The following is a 13017-nucleotide window of genomic DNA, read 5'->3' as shown; positions in this document are numbered from 1 at the left end:
TCAGAGGACCCGTTGGTCTCTGCAGGCATCAGATCAGATGACCCCCAAAGCCCGACCGACAATCAAGTCACACTTACGCCCCCTCACTTCTTCCCTTTCACAATCTTACGGTAAATGTGGAAGGCATGCATATATACATTTACTACTTAACTCTCTCATTGGGGGATATAACAGCTCATATGAATGGTTGGGTATATTTCAATTATCATCATCAGTACCGTGATATACATGCAAATCTATACTAAGGGGGTTGGCGCAAAAGCATCTCAAAAGGTTAGCTTGCTAGAAATGGGAAGAAGGAAGGAACAAAAATAATCAAATCCAATATATAGCATGAAATGACGGCCGTGGGTATTGTTGTCACTGAATATATCATCAATGCAAAGACCAAGATTAATGGAGGAAAATGGAAAGTGGAACGAAGGCGGAAGGACAGAAAGAGAGGCGATCAGCTTTCATTCAAGCTTAATTTTGTCTCGAAACAGCTGACACCGAATAGATCCTCAGCTGACGGAGGATTCGCGATCGCAAGTTCTTCGAACGGCCCAGACGGCTAGCCCGCGTCTACCAATCACTCGTTGCAATGTCGGAAGGATCCCGTCGCTGCCGAAGTCTAGGTCGTCCAGATTGATGTGCTTACTGTACGTCCATAATTCATGAAGTTCTAGACTTGTGTGGTCAGATGGCGCCTTCATTGAAACGTCGTACGCGTCAAGAAATGTTGCAGATTTGGGAGCCACCATGAACACCGAATCGAGGCCGGCGTCCGATTTCTGGCTGCCATCTTCGCCCGGTGGACAGGCTGGCAGCGATCGCTCGAGGGTTTCGATCATCCCCGGCCCGGACATGCCCATCAAATCGCGAGATTCCAGGTCCACGAAGGGGTCGGTGTTGTCGCCTAATAACCACAGTGGTGGTGAGTAGGTTTTCCACCAGAACACGGCCGCGGAGACTCGAAGAGGCTCTGACGGGCCACTGTTTGGTATGGCTGCATTCGTCGAGACAATCGAAGGAATGGCAATCTGAGCGGGTACGATGCCCCCTTGATGGTAGACCCCCATCAGAAATCCGAGGGAGACATTGAAAACCACCCAGGCCGCCAGAAACAAGCGGGACTTGCGAAGACGGAAACAGCTGAGTAGGAGAGGGACGCAGGGGATCAAGAATCGGGGTTCCTGATGGGGGAAGACAGACAACAGCATAGTTGCCGATAGCGCAGAAACGGCGCGTATATCCTTCAACCAAGACGGAATAGTGGGGAGGCTCCAAAAGGAAAGGACCATCATCACATACGCCGGACCGAGGAGTTGGGGCAGATTCGCAAGGAAGTGTTGGTAACGAGGGTGGAGTCCATGCAGAGCCAAGTTGGAGCCATCGGAGTTGTATAGGAGATTGTTGATGGGGGTAATTATGGGCGAGCGCAGGATGTCTCCAAAGGATGCAGATGGTCTGTAGAACGTGGTGTCCACACAGACGGCGATGCCGAAGAATAATAGTCCAAATCCAATAAAGGAGACCAAGGAGACCGGTCTGAGACGTTTCTGAAGGTTAGCGCTCTGGCTCACTGAGCACCGATAAGTTGGATCGGTTCGACACCTACTTGCGCCAGAAATGAGGCAGTAATTGCAGCCCCGGGATAGCGAGAAAGGCGGGGAAGGTGATGCGGTTGAAGACGCCCGCGACAGCGATGAAGGACAGGACGGCACAGGAGAAGATAGATGAGCGACGCTATAAACCACTATTAGCCCACAGGACGTCCTCCCACACTTGACTCGACTATGTTGCTCCGAACCTTATTCTCAGTAATGCGACGAATGAGGACGAGACCCCAGGCTACCAGCAGCGTCTCTAGGGAGTTGGAGAAGGTGTGCGTCTGATATGTCCAGGTGACATACGACGATGCGACTAGCACCACGGTCGCGCGGCGATGGCGCGGGAAGGGAACCAGCTCGTAAATGGCCCAGTCCTCCAAGACAAAACTCAGAAGGAACATGACCCCTCGCAAAACGTAGTAAACGAGTTCTGGCGGGGGATTTTCGGTCCCGGTTTCGGTGTAGAACCATTTCAGTAGGCTGATCGGGACGTCGTAGGTCGGCCATAGCGGGAAGGCGCTGCGAATGGGTTTCTCGACGGTAAATTCCCAAGGTAGCTTGGCGGGGTAGGAGAGGATACGGCCTTGAACACTAGGAAGTCAATGCAAGTTGCTCGGCAGGAGGAAATTGTATGCAGCTGCAACGAGCGCAGGCCGAAACCCGCGTTCCGTCGGCGACGCAAACACGCCGAGACGGAAGGAGCATCACGGTCGCGCGCGAAGGCGGATGGAGTCGGAAGGATGGCATGGGAAGGGATGGGCATGGGCCGGCTTACCTGCAACCACCTCAGGACCTTGGAAATTCTCATCGGGATGAAGATAACTCGGGGACAGCGCAAAGTAAACACGGATCACCAGGAGCAGCAAATACGTTCGTCTCCACATGGCGGAGAATTATGCGAACGATCAAGATCGCAATCAGGATTAGGAATTATGAATTAAGAGAGTTGGGAATTGGGGATTCTAACGAGACGCTTGTTATCATTCGGATGGATGAAAAGAGAGAATAAGGATGAGTTTAGGTACATCATAGTACATGCTGTTGCCGGTGCATATTAAGTAGAATGATTGCAGAGGAAGGATCTGTGATTGGTTTCTTGTACGGAGTAATCTCCCATGGATTGGAAAAATAGAAGCGAAGTCCACAAGGGGAAAAAGACAGATGAGATGATGAATACTCCGTAGTAATTAAATATCCTGCAAAGCGTAGAGAGGGCGGATTTTCAGTGGACGAACGAGACGCGTCGGAGGGGGGCAAATTGACATCAGCGACAACAGGGACACCAGAGTGAGCAGACAGACAAACCCTAGAGTGACTAGACTCCGTAGTAGTCCGTAGGTCTCGATGGGATTGGGTGAGTTATTGGTAGTTCGTTGTTTGATCCCCTTAACCCCGTTCATTATTTCTGCTAGCCAGGTGGGTCAAGGCCGGAAATCAAAACAAGGCTAGATGAATGGGACCATACTGTGTACTCCCGTGTAGGTGTGACTGTGTGAGTAGTATTCCGTGGTACTGGGACTATGTACACCGTACGGATTGTGATGTATAACGGAGGGAATATGTGAAGGATCTTCCATGTCCTCGGGTCAACGGGAAGTTGTCAGGAGGGAAAAGGGAAAGTTGCCTCTTCAGCATCTTTTTGTCTTGTTTGTTGGTCATCACAGATTCAGGCAGACTCCAGGCAGCCATCGCCAATCACGGGGAAGGTCCAGGTCAGCGCCCGTGACAAACGGAGCCTTCCCAATCACGAAGGCGGTAACTGACTTTCTTTCTCTCGCTCGCTTTTGTCGGCGCTAACTTCAAGCCAACCAGACCCCAAACTAAGCCTCATCACTTCCGCCTTCTTTCTTCCTTCTCTGCCTACGTCTCGTCCCATTGTCTAGCCGCCCTCCATCCAACTTCCTCTACCGCATCACTACAACTTAAATAGGCCGCCGTTCGCCGCCATTGTCTTCTCGTCGTTCCTCTCATCCTCATCCACTCACCTTTCCATCTCTCATTCCAGTAGGTTCACTCCCCCACTCGGTTACCCCTCAACGACGTCTTCGTCTACGGATCTACGCCGCAGCCTACATATTACGACAGAGACTTACCAAAGATCTCCAGATTATTTCTTCAAGATGTCTGGAACTCTTACTATGACTAGCTCGGACGGCGTCGAGATCACCGTCGAGCGCGATGTTGCCGAGCGCTCTCTGCTCATCAAGAACATGCTCGAGGATTTGGGTGAAACCGGAGAGGCTATCCCCATCCCTAACGTCAACGAAGCTGTCCTCAAGAAGGTCATCGAATGGTGCCAGCACCACAAGAACGATCCCCCCAGCACCGGTGATGACGACGACTCTCGCCGCAAGACCACCGACATCGACGAATGGGACCAAAAGTTCATGCAGGTTGACCAAGAGATGTTGTTCGAAATCATCCTGGCCGCCAACTACCTTGACATCAAGGGCCTCTTGGATGTTGGTTGCAAGACCGTCGCCAACATGATCAAGGGCAAGTCTCCCGAGGAGATCCGCAAGACCTTCAACATCCAGAATGATTTCACTCCGGAGGAAGAGGATCAGATCCGTCGCGAGAACGAATGGGCCGAAGAGTAAGTTTTTTTCTGTCACCTACCACCTTTCCACCCCTTTCTGTCTTTTCATGACGACCGATGCGCTAACGCTGAATTGCAGCCGCTGATTTCACATGACTGGTCAATGTCACCCATGGCTTGTTGATTATGGATGGATTGCCTCTTGAGTACCTTTCCACCGATCACCAGTCTTGCTTTTTCAAATTGGGACTTCCTTTTAAAGATCCTCATTTCGGCGTTGGGCTTTCTTCGAGCGGTTTCACGTTCACGTTCATTTTTCTTATGATTGTTCCCTCTTGGCTTATGGTCTAGAGAAAGATGTAGTTCCTGTGCTTTGCTTTTCAACAAATCGCTAGTTAGTTTTCTTTTCGCTCTGCATTACCAATTACTCTGCAACAACAATTACGGTTTGTCTTTGGAGATGTCTCCTCTTCTCTCTTCTGTGCACTTGTAGACGTTCTCGAAGATCCGCAAGATTATTGACCGACCCAGATACTCTTCAAATCACAGAACTAGTCTGGTTTGATACCCCTCCGGATTGTATTCCCCCGCTTCAAAAGCTGCAGGGCTCAACATGTGACTACGACTAGAAGTCTACTAGCTTCTGCCCAAAACATTCTCCCTCGGCTCTCACTTCGGATCAACACATGATGATCAAAGGTAGAGGAAGCGAGCTAGAAATGGGAGGTTGAGGAAACATATACGATCATATCCCGGTTGACTCATCATTGCTCACAGCTCATTATCCATCATGATTTTTTTTATAATTGTCTCAGCTCGTGTAAATAATTTGCAGTACGACCTATCCAGAGCCCGGACACCGCCTGAAATTTCTGTCACTGCTCTTCCTTCGCCTTGAACGACCGTCCTTTGCCCAGAGCCAGATCAAGCTTCCAAGACGAATAACCTTATCATTGCCGTCGAACAGATCAAAATTGTGGGAAATCGAGGAAAAAGTCAAAGCGGGTCGGATTCCGGATGCAGATTAATCGTCGCGAGCAAGATCTGCGGTATCACAATTGAACGAAACAATCGGGAGAAACATCTCGGTCGGACAAAAGAAAAAGCATGGTAAATGTCCTCGAATCTAGATACCGAGACGGGTCTTGCGCCAGTGCCTCCGCTTGGCGTTGTATCTAAGTAGAGAAAGAAGCACTCGTCAGCCATTTCCATCCCGTTTGTCGATTGGTAACTGCCTTCGAGGTCGGAGTCATCAAGTCCTTTTTCTTTCCCTCTTGCTTTCTTCCTTTTTGTCGAATCGAACCAACATATCCAAGGGGTTGAAGTGTCGAGAGGGGTTCATCGTTCCGATTGTATCCTTATTCCAAACCAGACTTTTTGCGGCTCCGACCGACCGATGGGCTTTCCACAAGAAAAAAGTTATGTATTTACCTGATGGTGTTACCGGTCCTCAGACGAATCCACTGGGGGATGGGACGGTTCTGCTTCTGGGCTTTGGCAAGCTTCTGCTTGGTGCGGAAACTCTTGTGGCTCTGATGGGATAAAAAAACATAAGACGTTAGCCTATTGCTGTTCAAGTGCGTCCCCGCGCATGATTCTCTTTCAACCAGCCGTATGGGAGAAGAAACGAAGAATAAAATTCGATCCCGGCATCGAGAGCATGATCGAAAGGGGGTACGGGATTGCTAACCGGCATCTTGAAGGCTTGTCGCGACGGCGAGCTGAGTATGTGGACTGGCGATAGTGAGGTTGTCGACCGTCTTCAAAGGCCTTCGGTAGTGGTGGTTTTTTTGTGCGGACAGGGCTTAGCGGTTCGCTTCGGGAGGGTCATGTGACTGATGCCTGAGGCAGAACTGTCTGGTCAGGCATTCGACCGTCTTCTCTATCTTCGTCTGCCACACCGCCTTCATTCAACCTTGACATGCAGGAAGTGTATTTCATCATTGATTTCAGCTTCGTGTGCATCCAATGCATATTTACAGTACGGCTACCATTTGAGGTCAATTTTCCTTTTTTTCATCGTCTCGTGCAAGGAGAATTAGTCAACGATAATGCAAGGTTGGCTGCTTTTCGAAACATGATCATCGCCATCATGACTGCCTGCAGTGAATTCCCTCGTACGAGAATAGCACATGGACACGATGCTTTTCTCGGGGAGATCCGCAGGAGAAGAGGCAAAACATACTCCTACACGTCTCATGGGCCCGAGAAGCAGTCGAGGATGAGTCAATAATGCGAGTTTTTGGCTTAATCTGGTCCCCGAAATTGACACATGAGTTAATAATAACGACTATCCTTCTTTAGGTGCCCGCTGAAATAGTGCTCACGTTGTATGTGTTTCGACCAATGATGTTTTTTCTATTCCTTCAGTGGGATTAGCGGGCTCGCCAAACAAGAAAGAACGAAAGAAAACTCGACATGGACGGAGTACACCGTACTACTCAGGCACCGCAGCTACTACTACGGATAGTGCCTGTAGATAGGCGATGCGCCAATCGAGTTGGAAGGCAGCTCGCGTATCACATCAATCATCGGTGGAGACATCACTCACTTCTAGACTGTCGGAGGATGGAACCGCCGACCCCGACTTTATACTAAAATTATACGAGCACACTAATACCGGACGGTATGGCCGTGACGTGGTCGGCATGAAGTATTTCGTACTTCGTACTTTATCGGAGTAGGTACAGTAATACGCAAGTGCTCTTGAACCGTGTGGATGTCCAGTCAGAAAGCTTATCATTCGCTCAAGCCTTTCGCCTTTTTTTATTCTGTGGAAATTCCCCGGAAGAGAAGGTGGAAGGTTTCGAAATCCTGAGCAAATGCAGCGAATTGCTTGATTGACACCCGACCCGGCGCCAAGCATACATTGTATAAGGTACCTTAGTTCGATCGACTATGTGTTCCCCTTACTTCCCTTCTTTTCCCCCGAAGAGTGCCCGATACCAACATGGGCCTTGAAATGAGACTGGGATGTTGGATGGATGACTCTGTATGACATGCTGCAAAAAAGGTTCTTAACGAGTGGCGAAAGGGGCCCGCGTACAAGTTGGTTCACTAAAGTGGTTCACTGGTTACAGACTCCATACTTTGTACATCCACTTTCTTCGGGCTGCATAAAATCTCATCGGGAGGCCGCTCCTCCGGGGTTAATATTATTAAGGCCCCGGCAGCTTCTCTCCCCGTCCTGGCAATTATTGATCATATCGTATCCGTCGTTTATTTCCAACATCTTACTTTTCTTTCTTTCCTTTTTTTATTCTAAATATTGAATTACATTAATACCGGCTTCTGCCATTAATTCGATCCTTTTCCCTCCCCCTCCATCCCCCTCCTTATCTTCTCCTGCCCCTTCTCCTCCCCCCGGCTCTCTCTTTCATTCTTTGTGAATCTTCTCCGTTGGGAGTGCGACAACTATTAATAACGACCTATTGCCTCTACCTAATACTCCCCCCAGAACTGAATTTGCTCACTCCTATCTGGGATACCTTCATCTCTGGTGGCATTCTAGTAGCCAGACCAGACTAGTTTTGGTGCAACGCCCATTCTTGCTGTTATCGATAACTACTTCTCCCTCATGGAGTAGATCGTTTAGTTCGATCTTCCGCCAAGCTTCCTGTACTTATTTCGGAAACTTTTGAGGCCATACGGGAAATACTCACGCACAGAACGCCATGTCCCATCCGGAAAAAGAGCCTTTCGAGGCTGCTGACGATACTGCTATCGTCTCGACGACAGACAAAGCAGGAAATACAGTACCGACAGCTACTGTCGAACGGGCCAAGTCGAGCAATCACTCTTCAACCTCCAGTGCGACTATCGCTCCAGCAGAGGCGAAAGCAGCGCGATCCCAATCGCCATCCGATGGAAATCTCCCCAGCAACGACACGGATCCCCTATATTCTCACCTGGCCCCTCATGAAAGGCGGATTCTGAAGAAACAGCTGGACGTAGACGAAACGAATGTGTCATTCTTTGGTCTCTACCGCTATGCATCCCGAATGGATATCCTGGTTCTGGTGGTGAGCGCCATCTGCGCCATTGCCGCCGGTGCTGCGTTGCCGTTGTTCACGGTATGTGCTTAGGAAGTGCCCTTTTGAAAGCGTCTTTGCTGACTCTTGACGACTAGATCCTGTTTGGTTCTTTGGCCTCCGCTATGCGGAACATCACCCTAGGTCTCATTGAATATTCCGAGTTCTACGATAAACTGACGACCAACGTCCTGTATTTCGTCTATCTTGGTATTGGAGAATTTGTCACCGTCTACATCAGTACCGTTGGGTTCATCTACGCCGGCGAGCACGTCACCCAGAAGATTCGCGAGCACTATCTCGAGTCTATTCTCCGCCAGAACATGGCGTACTTCGACAAGCTTGGTGCTGGTGAAGTAACCACTCGCATCACTGCCGACACGAATCTCATCCAGGACGGTGTCTCCGAGAAAGTTGGACTCACCCTGACCGCCATCTCCACCTTCGTCACTGCGTTCATTGTGGCCTACGTCAAGTACTGGAAGCTGGCTCTGATCTGTACTTCCACCATCGTCGCGCTTGTGTTGATCATGGGAGGTGGCTCGCGGTTTATTGTCAAGTACAGCAAGCAGTCCTTGCAGAGCTATGGTGCTGGTGGAACTGTGGCAGAGGAGGTGATCAGCTCGATCCGTAACGCCACGGCATTCGGCACCCAGGACAAACTTGCCAAGCAGTATGAGGTTCATTTGGCCGAAGCAGAGAAATGGGGAAGGAAGCAACAGACTATCCTGGGCGTGATGATCGGCGCGATGTTTGGCATCATGTTCTCCAATTACGGCTTGGGTTTCTGGATGGGCTCTCGCTTCCTTGTCAGCGGAGAGGTCGACGTCGGCCAGGTTCTGACCGTGCTGATGGCTATCTTGATCGGCTCCTTCAGTCTGGGAAATGTCAGTCCTAACAGTCAGGCATTCACTAATGCCGTGGCTGCAGCGGCCAAGATCTTCAGCACAATCGACCGGACATCGCCGCTGGATCCGTATTCGAACGAAGGCGGAACGGTTGAAAACCTCCTGGGAAACATCGAGTTTCGCAATGTCAAACATATCTACCCCTCGCGACCGGAGGTGACCATCATGGACGGTGTCTCCCTCACAATGCCTGCAGGAAAGACAACGGCGCTGGTTGGTCCTTCGGGGTCCGGAAAGAGTACCGTGGTCGGACTTGTCGAGCGCTTCTATTTCCCCGTTGGAGGCTCGGTCTTTTTGGACGGACATGATATCAATGACCTCAATCTTCGTTGGTTGCGTCAACAAATCTCACTAGTGAGCCAAGAACCTATTCTCTTCGGTACCACGATCTACCAGAACATTCGCTATGGTCTCATCGGCACCAAGTTTGAGCATGAGTCGGAGGACAAAGTTCGGGAGCTCATCGAGAACGCGGCAAAGATGGCCAACGCTCATGACTTCGTCACGGCCTTGCCCGAGGGGTACGAGACTAATGTTGGCCAGCGTGGATTCTTGCTCTCTGGTGGCCAGAAGCAGCGGATTGCCATTGCTCGCGCCATTGTCAGTGACCCTAAGATCCTCCTGCTTGACGAGGCGACTTCTGCGCTGGACACGAAATCCGAAGGAGTTGTTCAGGCCGCTCTTGACAAGGCTGCCGAGGGCCGGACCACTATTGTGATCGCGCATCGTTTATCTACGATCAAATCGGCGCACAACATCGTGGTTCTGGTCGACGGCAGGATTGTCGAACAGGGTACTCACGATCAGCTGGTTGATGGAAAAGGCACATATCACAGCCTCGTGGAGGCGCAGCGCATCAATGAAGCAAAGGACGCGGAAGCGTTGGAAACCGATGATGAGGATGAGGATATCCTGCCGAAGCCGGATATGGCGCGCATCAAGACGGCCGCTAGTGGCTCAGCATCCCTCTACGCCGAAGATGAGAAGTCTCGTCTGGAATTTGGGCGCTCTGGTACGCACAAATCAGTGTCCAGCGCCGTCCTGTCCAAGCGGACCCCAGAGATAGGCAAGAAATATTCGCTCTGGACCTTGGTCAAATTCATCTTCTCCTTTAACAAGCCGGAGACCCTGTACATGCTCATCGGTTTCTTTTTCTCGTTTCTTGCGGGTGGTGGCCAGCCCACCCAAGCAGTTCTGTATGCCAAGGCGATCAGTTCGCTCTCATACGGCTCCAATATGGCCAGTCAGATTCGAAGCGATGCCAACTTTTGGTCCCTGATGTTCTTTGTGGTAGGAATCGTCCAGTTTATCAATCTCTCCATCAACGGAGCTGCGTTTGCCATGTGCTCAGAAGCTCTGATCCGTCGTGCGCGAGGTGAGGCTTTCAGGTCAATTCTCCGTCAAGACATCACCTTCTTTGATCGAGAAGAGAATAGCACCGGTGCATTGACTTCTTTCCTATCGACCGAGACGAAGCATCTCTCTGGAGTCAGCGGTGTAACTCTGGGGACAATCATCATGACCTCCACGACCCTGGGTGCCGCTATCATTATCTCTTTGTCCATTGGGTGGAAGCTGGCTTTGGTCTGCATTTCCGTGGTCCCGATTTTGCTGGGCTGTGGATTCTATCGGTTTTACATGCTTGCCCAGTTCCAACAACGTTCTAAGACCGCCTACGAAGGGTCTGCAAGCTATGCTTGTGAGGCAACGTCGGCGATTCGCACTGTGGCCTCGCTCACCCGCGAACAAGATGTTTGGGACGTGTACCACGCTCAACTCGATGCGCAGGGCAGGACTAGCTTGATTTCCGTGCTGAAGTCTTCCATCCTGTATGCCTGCTCGCAGGCTCTCGTCTTCTTTTGCGTTGCCCTCGGATTCTGGTACGGAGGCACGCTCCTGGGTCACCACGAATACTCGGTCTTCCGGTTCTTTGTCTGTTTCTCCGAAATTCTTTTCGGCGCGCAGTCGGCCGGGACGGTTTTCTCTTTCTCGCCGGATATGGGTAAGGCCAAGAATGCCGCGGCGCACTTCAAGCAACTGTTTGATCGAAAGCCCAGCATCGACATCTGGTCTGAGGAGGGTATCAAATTGGATTCTGTCGACGGTGAAATCGAGTTCCGTGACGTGCATTTCAGATATCCTACTCGCCCAGAGCAACCCGTTCTCCGCGGATTGAACCTTAGCGTCAAGCCTGGGCAGTACATTGCTCTTGTCGGACCGAGTGGTTGCGGCAAAAGTACGACTATTGCTCTCCTGGAGCGCTTCTATGACGCCCTCGCCGGGAATGTCTTTGTGGATGGCAAAGATATCACCGAGATCAACGTCAACTCCTATCGCAGCTTCCTATCGCTAGTCAGCCAGGAGCCAACTCTGTACCAAGGAACCGTCAAGGATAACATTCTATTGGGAGTCGACCGGGATGAAGTATCCGAAGAAGCTATCGTGAAGGCTTGCAAGGACGCCAATATCTACGACTTCATCATGTCTCTACCGTAAGTTCTCGATCCCTGACCTTCTCTCAAATGGACCGATTTTACTAACCAACACTTGCGTGCAGAGAGGGATTCAACACCGTGGTTGGCAGCAAAGGAGGCATGTTGTCTGGAGGACAGAAACAGCGAGTGGCCATTGCGCGTGCTCTGCTCCGAGACCCCAAAATCCTGCTTCTCGACGAAGCCACGTCGGCTCTCGATTCGGAATCGGAGAAGGTCGTGCAGGCAGCGCTGGATGCTGCTGCTCGCGGCCGAACGACTATTGCCGTGGCACATCGACTCAGTACGATCCAGAAAGCCGACATCATCTACGTGTTCGATCAAGGGAAGATCGTCGAAAGCGGAAGTCACCAGGAACTGATCCGCAGCAAGGGCCGTTACTACGAACTGGTCAACCTCCAGAGTCTAGGCAAGGCCTAGTACATCCATACATAATTTCTAATCTTCTGCACATACCTAATTTTGATACCATCTCCCACTTGCTACCTCTTATTGCACCGATCTGATTTCTACATGACGTGTTACGAGCTTTTGTGCCGTTTGGCTGGCAGACCCGTGCTCTGTCCTGTTTGGTTCTTCTCTTTATCTCTTCTTCTCCAGTTATCTGTTTTATTCTACGAATAGATCTCATGGACGCGTGTTCCGGGTGGTTTACCCTATGGCTTTTTCATTTCATTCTAAAGTCAAAGGTAGAATAGACGTCATTTAAATCAGATTCTCTGGTTCTTCGAAGTATATACAAGAATAATAATCTGCGTCGGAGGTCAAAGAGGACTGCTAGGCCATGGTAACTCGTTCCAATCCATCGTCAAATCAATCGCGATCGGCCACGCCGTACTCTCTCTGCACGACAACCTGTCGCACGCCGCGCGCATCGGCGATGAGACCCATCAGACCCTGCCCAATGTCTTTGATCTCGTTGTACTCATGCAGAAGGCGAATGTGGCGCTGGACCGTTGCGGAGGGATCGCTCCTGAGATGAACTTAGAATCTTCCGTTGGAGGGGACTGAATGAGACACAATACTTCAATTTGGATTTTATTTCAGCAATCTGGGCTTCTACTTGAGCGGTTTGCAATTCCAGGTCTGCGATGGATGCACGGAGAGTGTTCTGGTCTGAGCGTTAGTCTCTCTCGGATGATCCAGATGAAGGATGTCTATGGAGTAGATTGGATAAATACCAGGCGATGATCTCTTTGATTCAGCTGCTCTGGATGCGACTCCATGACGCATCAGACCGGGAGAATGTAGATGGTTGTAGGAAGTAGGGAGTATACATCGGTACTAAGTAGGTAGTTAGGGACACTCCACCCCAACCAATCCGAGCCACCCGATTTGATGCGGATACGCGGCCGGTGCCTCAGGCGTCGCTCCCTTCTTGGCCGCTTCTTCTCTCCTTCTTCCTCTCTTCCTTCTTCCCCTCTCCTCCGACGACCTTTTCTTTGTTCTTTCATT

General features: G+C 50.6%; 5 protein-coding genes across 5 annotated transcripts; 3 read left to right on the top strand and 2 right to left on the bottom strand.

Annotated features, from left to right (window-relative positions):
* Positions 1–503: 503 nt before the first annotated feature.
* smp3 (glycosylphosphatidylinositol-alpha 1,2 mannosyltransferase smp3) lies at positions 504–2476 on the bottom strand (the record flags this gene model as incomplete). The annotated part of the gene is made up of 4 exons (XM_046094049.1): positions 504–1530; positions 1601–1728; positions 1793–2175; positions 2368–2476. 4 exons carry the CDS (start codon positions 2474–2476, stop codon positions 504–506), a joined length of 1647 nt encoding a protein of 548 aa, XP_045950028.1.
* An 877-nt stretch (positions 2477–3353) lies between these two features.
* skpA (SCF ubiquitin ligase subunit skpA) lies at positions 3354–4601 on the top strand. The gene is made up of 2 exons (XM_046094048.1): positions 3354–4188; positions 4271–4601. Exons 1-2 carry the CDS (start codon positions 3713–3715, stop codon positions 4275–4277), a joined length of 483 nt encoding a protein of 160 aa, XP_045950027.1. The 5' UTR covers positions 3354–3712; the 3' UTR covers positions 4278–4601.
* Positions 4602–6052: 1451 nt separating this feature from the next.
* Positions 6053–6364, top strand: LDX57_012308 (uncharacterized protein; the record flags this gene model as incomplete). Its single annotated transcript, XM_046094047.1, has 1 exon — positions 6053–6364. The coding sequence occupies one exon, from the start codon at positions 6053–6055 to the stop codon at positions 6362–6364; it is 312 nt and encodes a 103-aa protein (XP_045950026.1).
* Positions 6365–7805: 1441 nt separating this feature from the next.
* mdr1 (ABC multidrug transporter Mdr1) lies at positions 7806–11982 on the top strand (the record flags this gene model as incomplete). Its single annotated transcript, XM_046094046.1, has 3 exons — positions 7806–8204; positions 8261–11562; positions 11628–11982. 3 exons carry the CDS (start codon positions 7806–7808, stop codon positions 11980–11982), a joined length of 4056 nt encoding a protein of 1351 aa, XP_045950025.1.
* Positions 11983–12375: 393 nt separating this feature from the next.
* LDX57_012306 (SWI5/SAE3 family protein) lies at positions 12376–12788 on the bottom strand (the record flags this gene model as incomplete). The annotated part of the gene is made up of 3 exons (XM_046094045.1): positions 12376–12535; positions 12588–12673; positions 12744–12788. The coding sequence occupies 3 exons, from the start codon at positions 12786–12788 to the stop codon at positions 12376–12378; spliced, it is 291 nt and encodes a 96-aa protein (XP_045950024.1).
* Between the last annotated feature and the right edge of the window lie 229 nt (positions 12789–13017).

Source organism: Aspergillus melleus (assembly GCF_016097325.1).
Source record: "Aspergillus melleus strain CBS 546.65 chromosome Unknown contig8, whole genome shotgun sequence".
NCBI lineage: Eukaryota > Fungi > Ascomycota > Eurotiomycetes > Eurotiales > Aspergillaceae > Aspergillus > Aspergillus melleus.
This window is presented reverse-complemented; position numbering and strand designations above follow the sequence as displayed.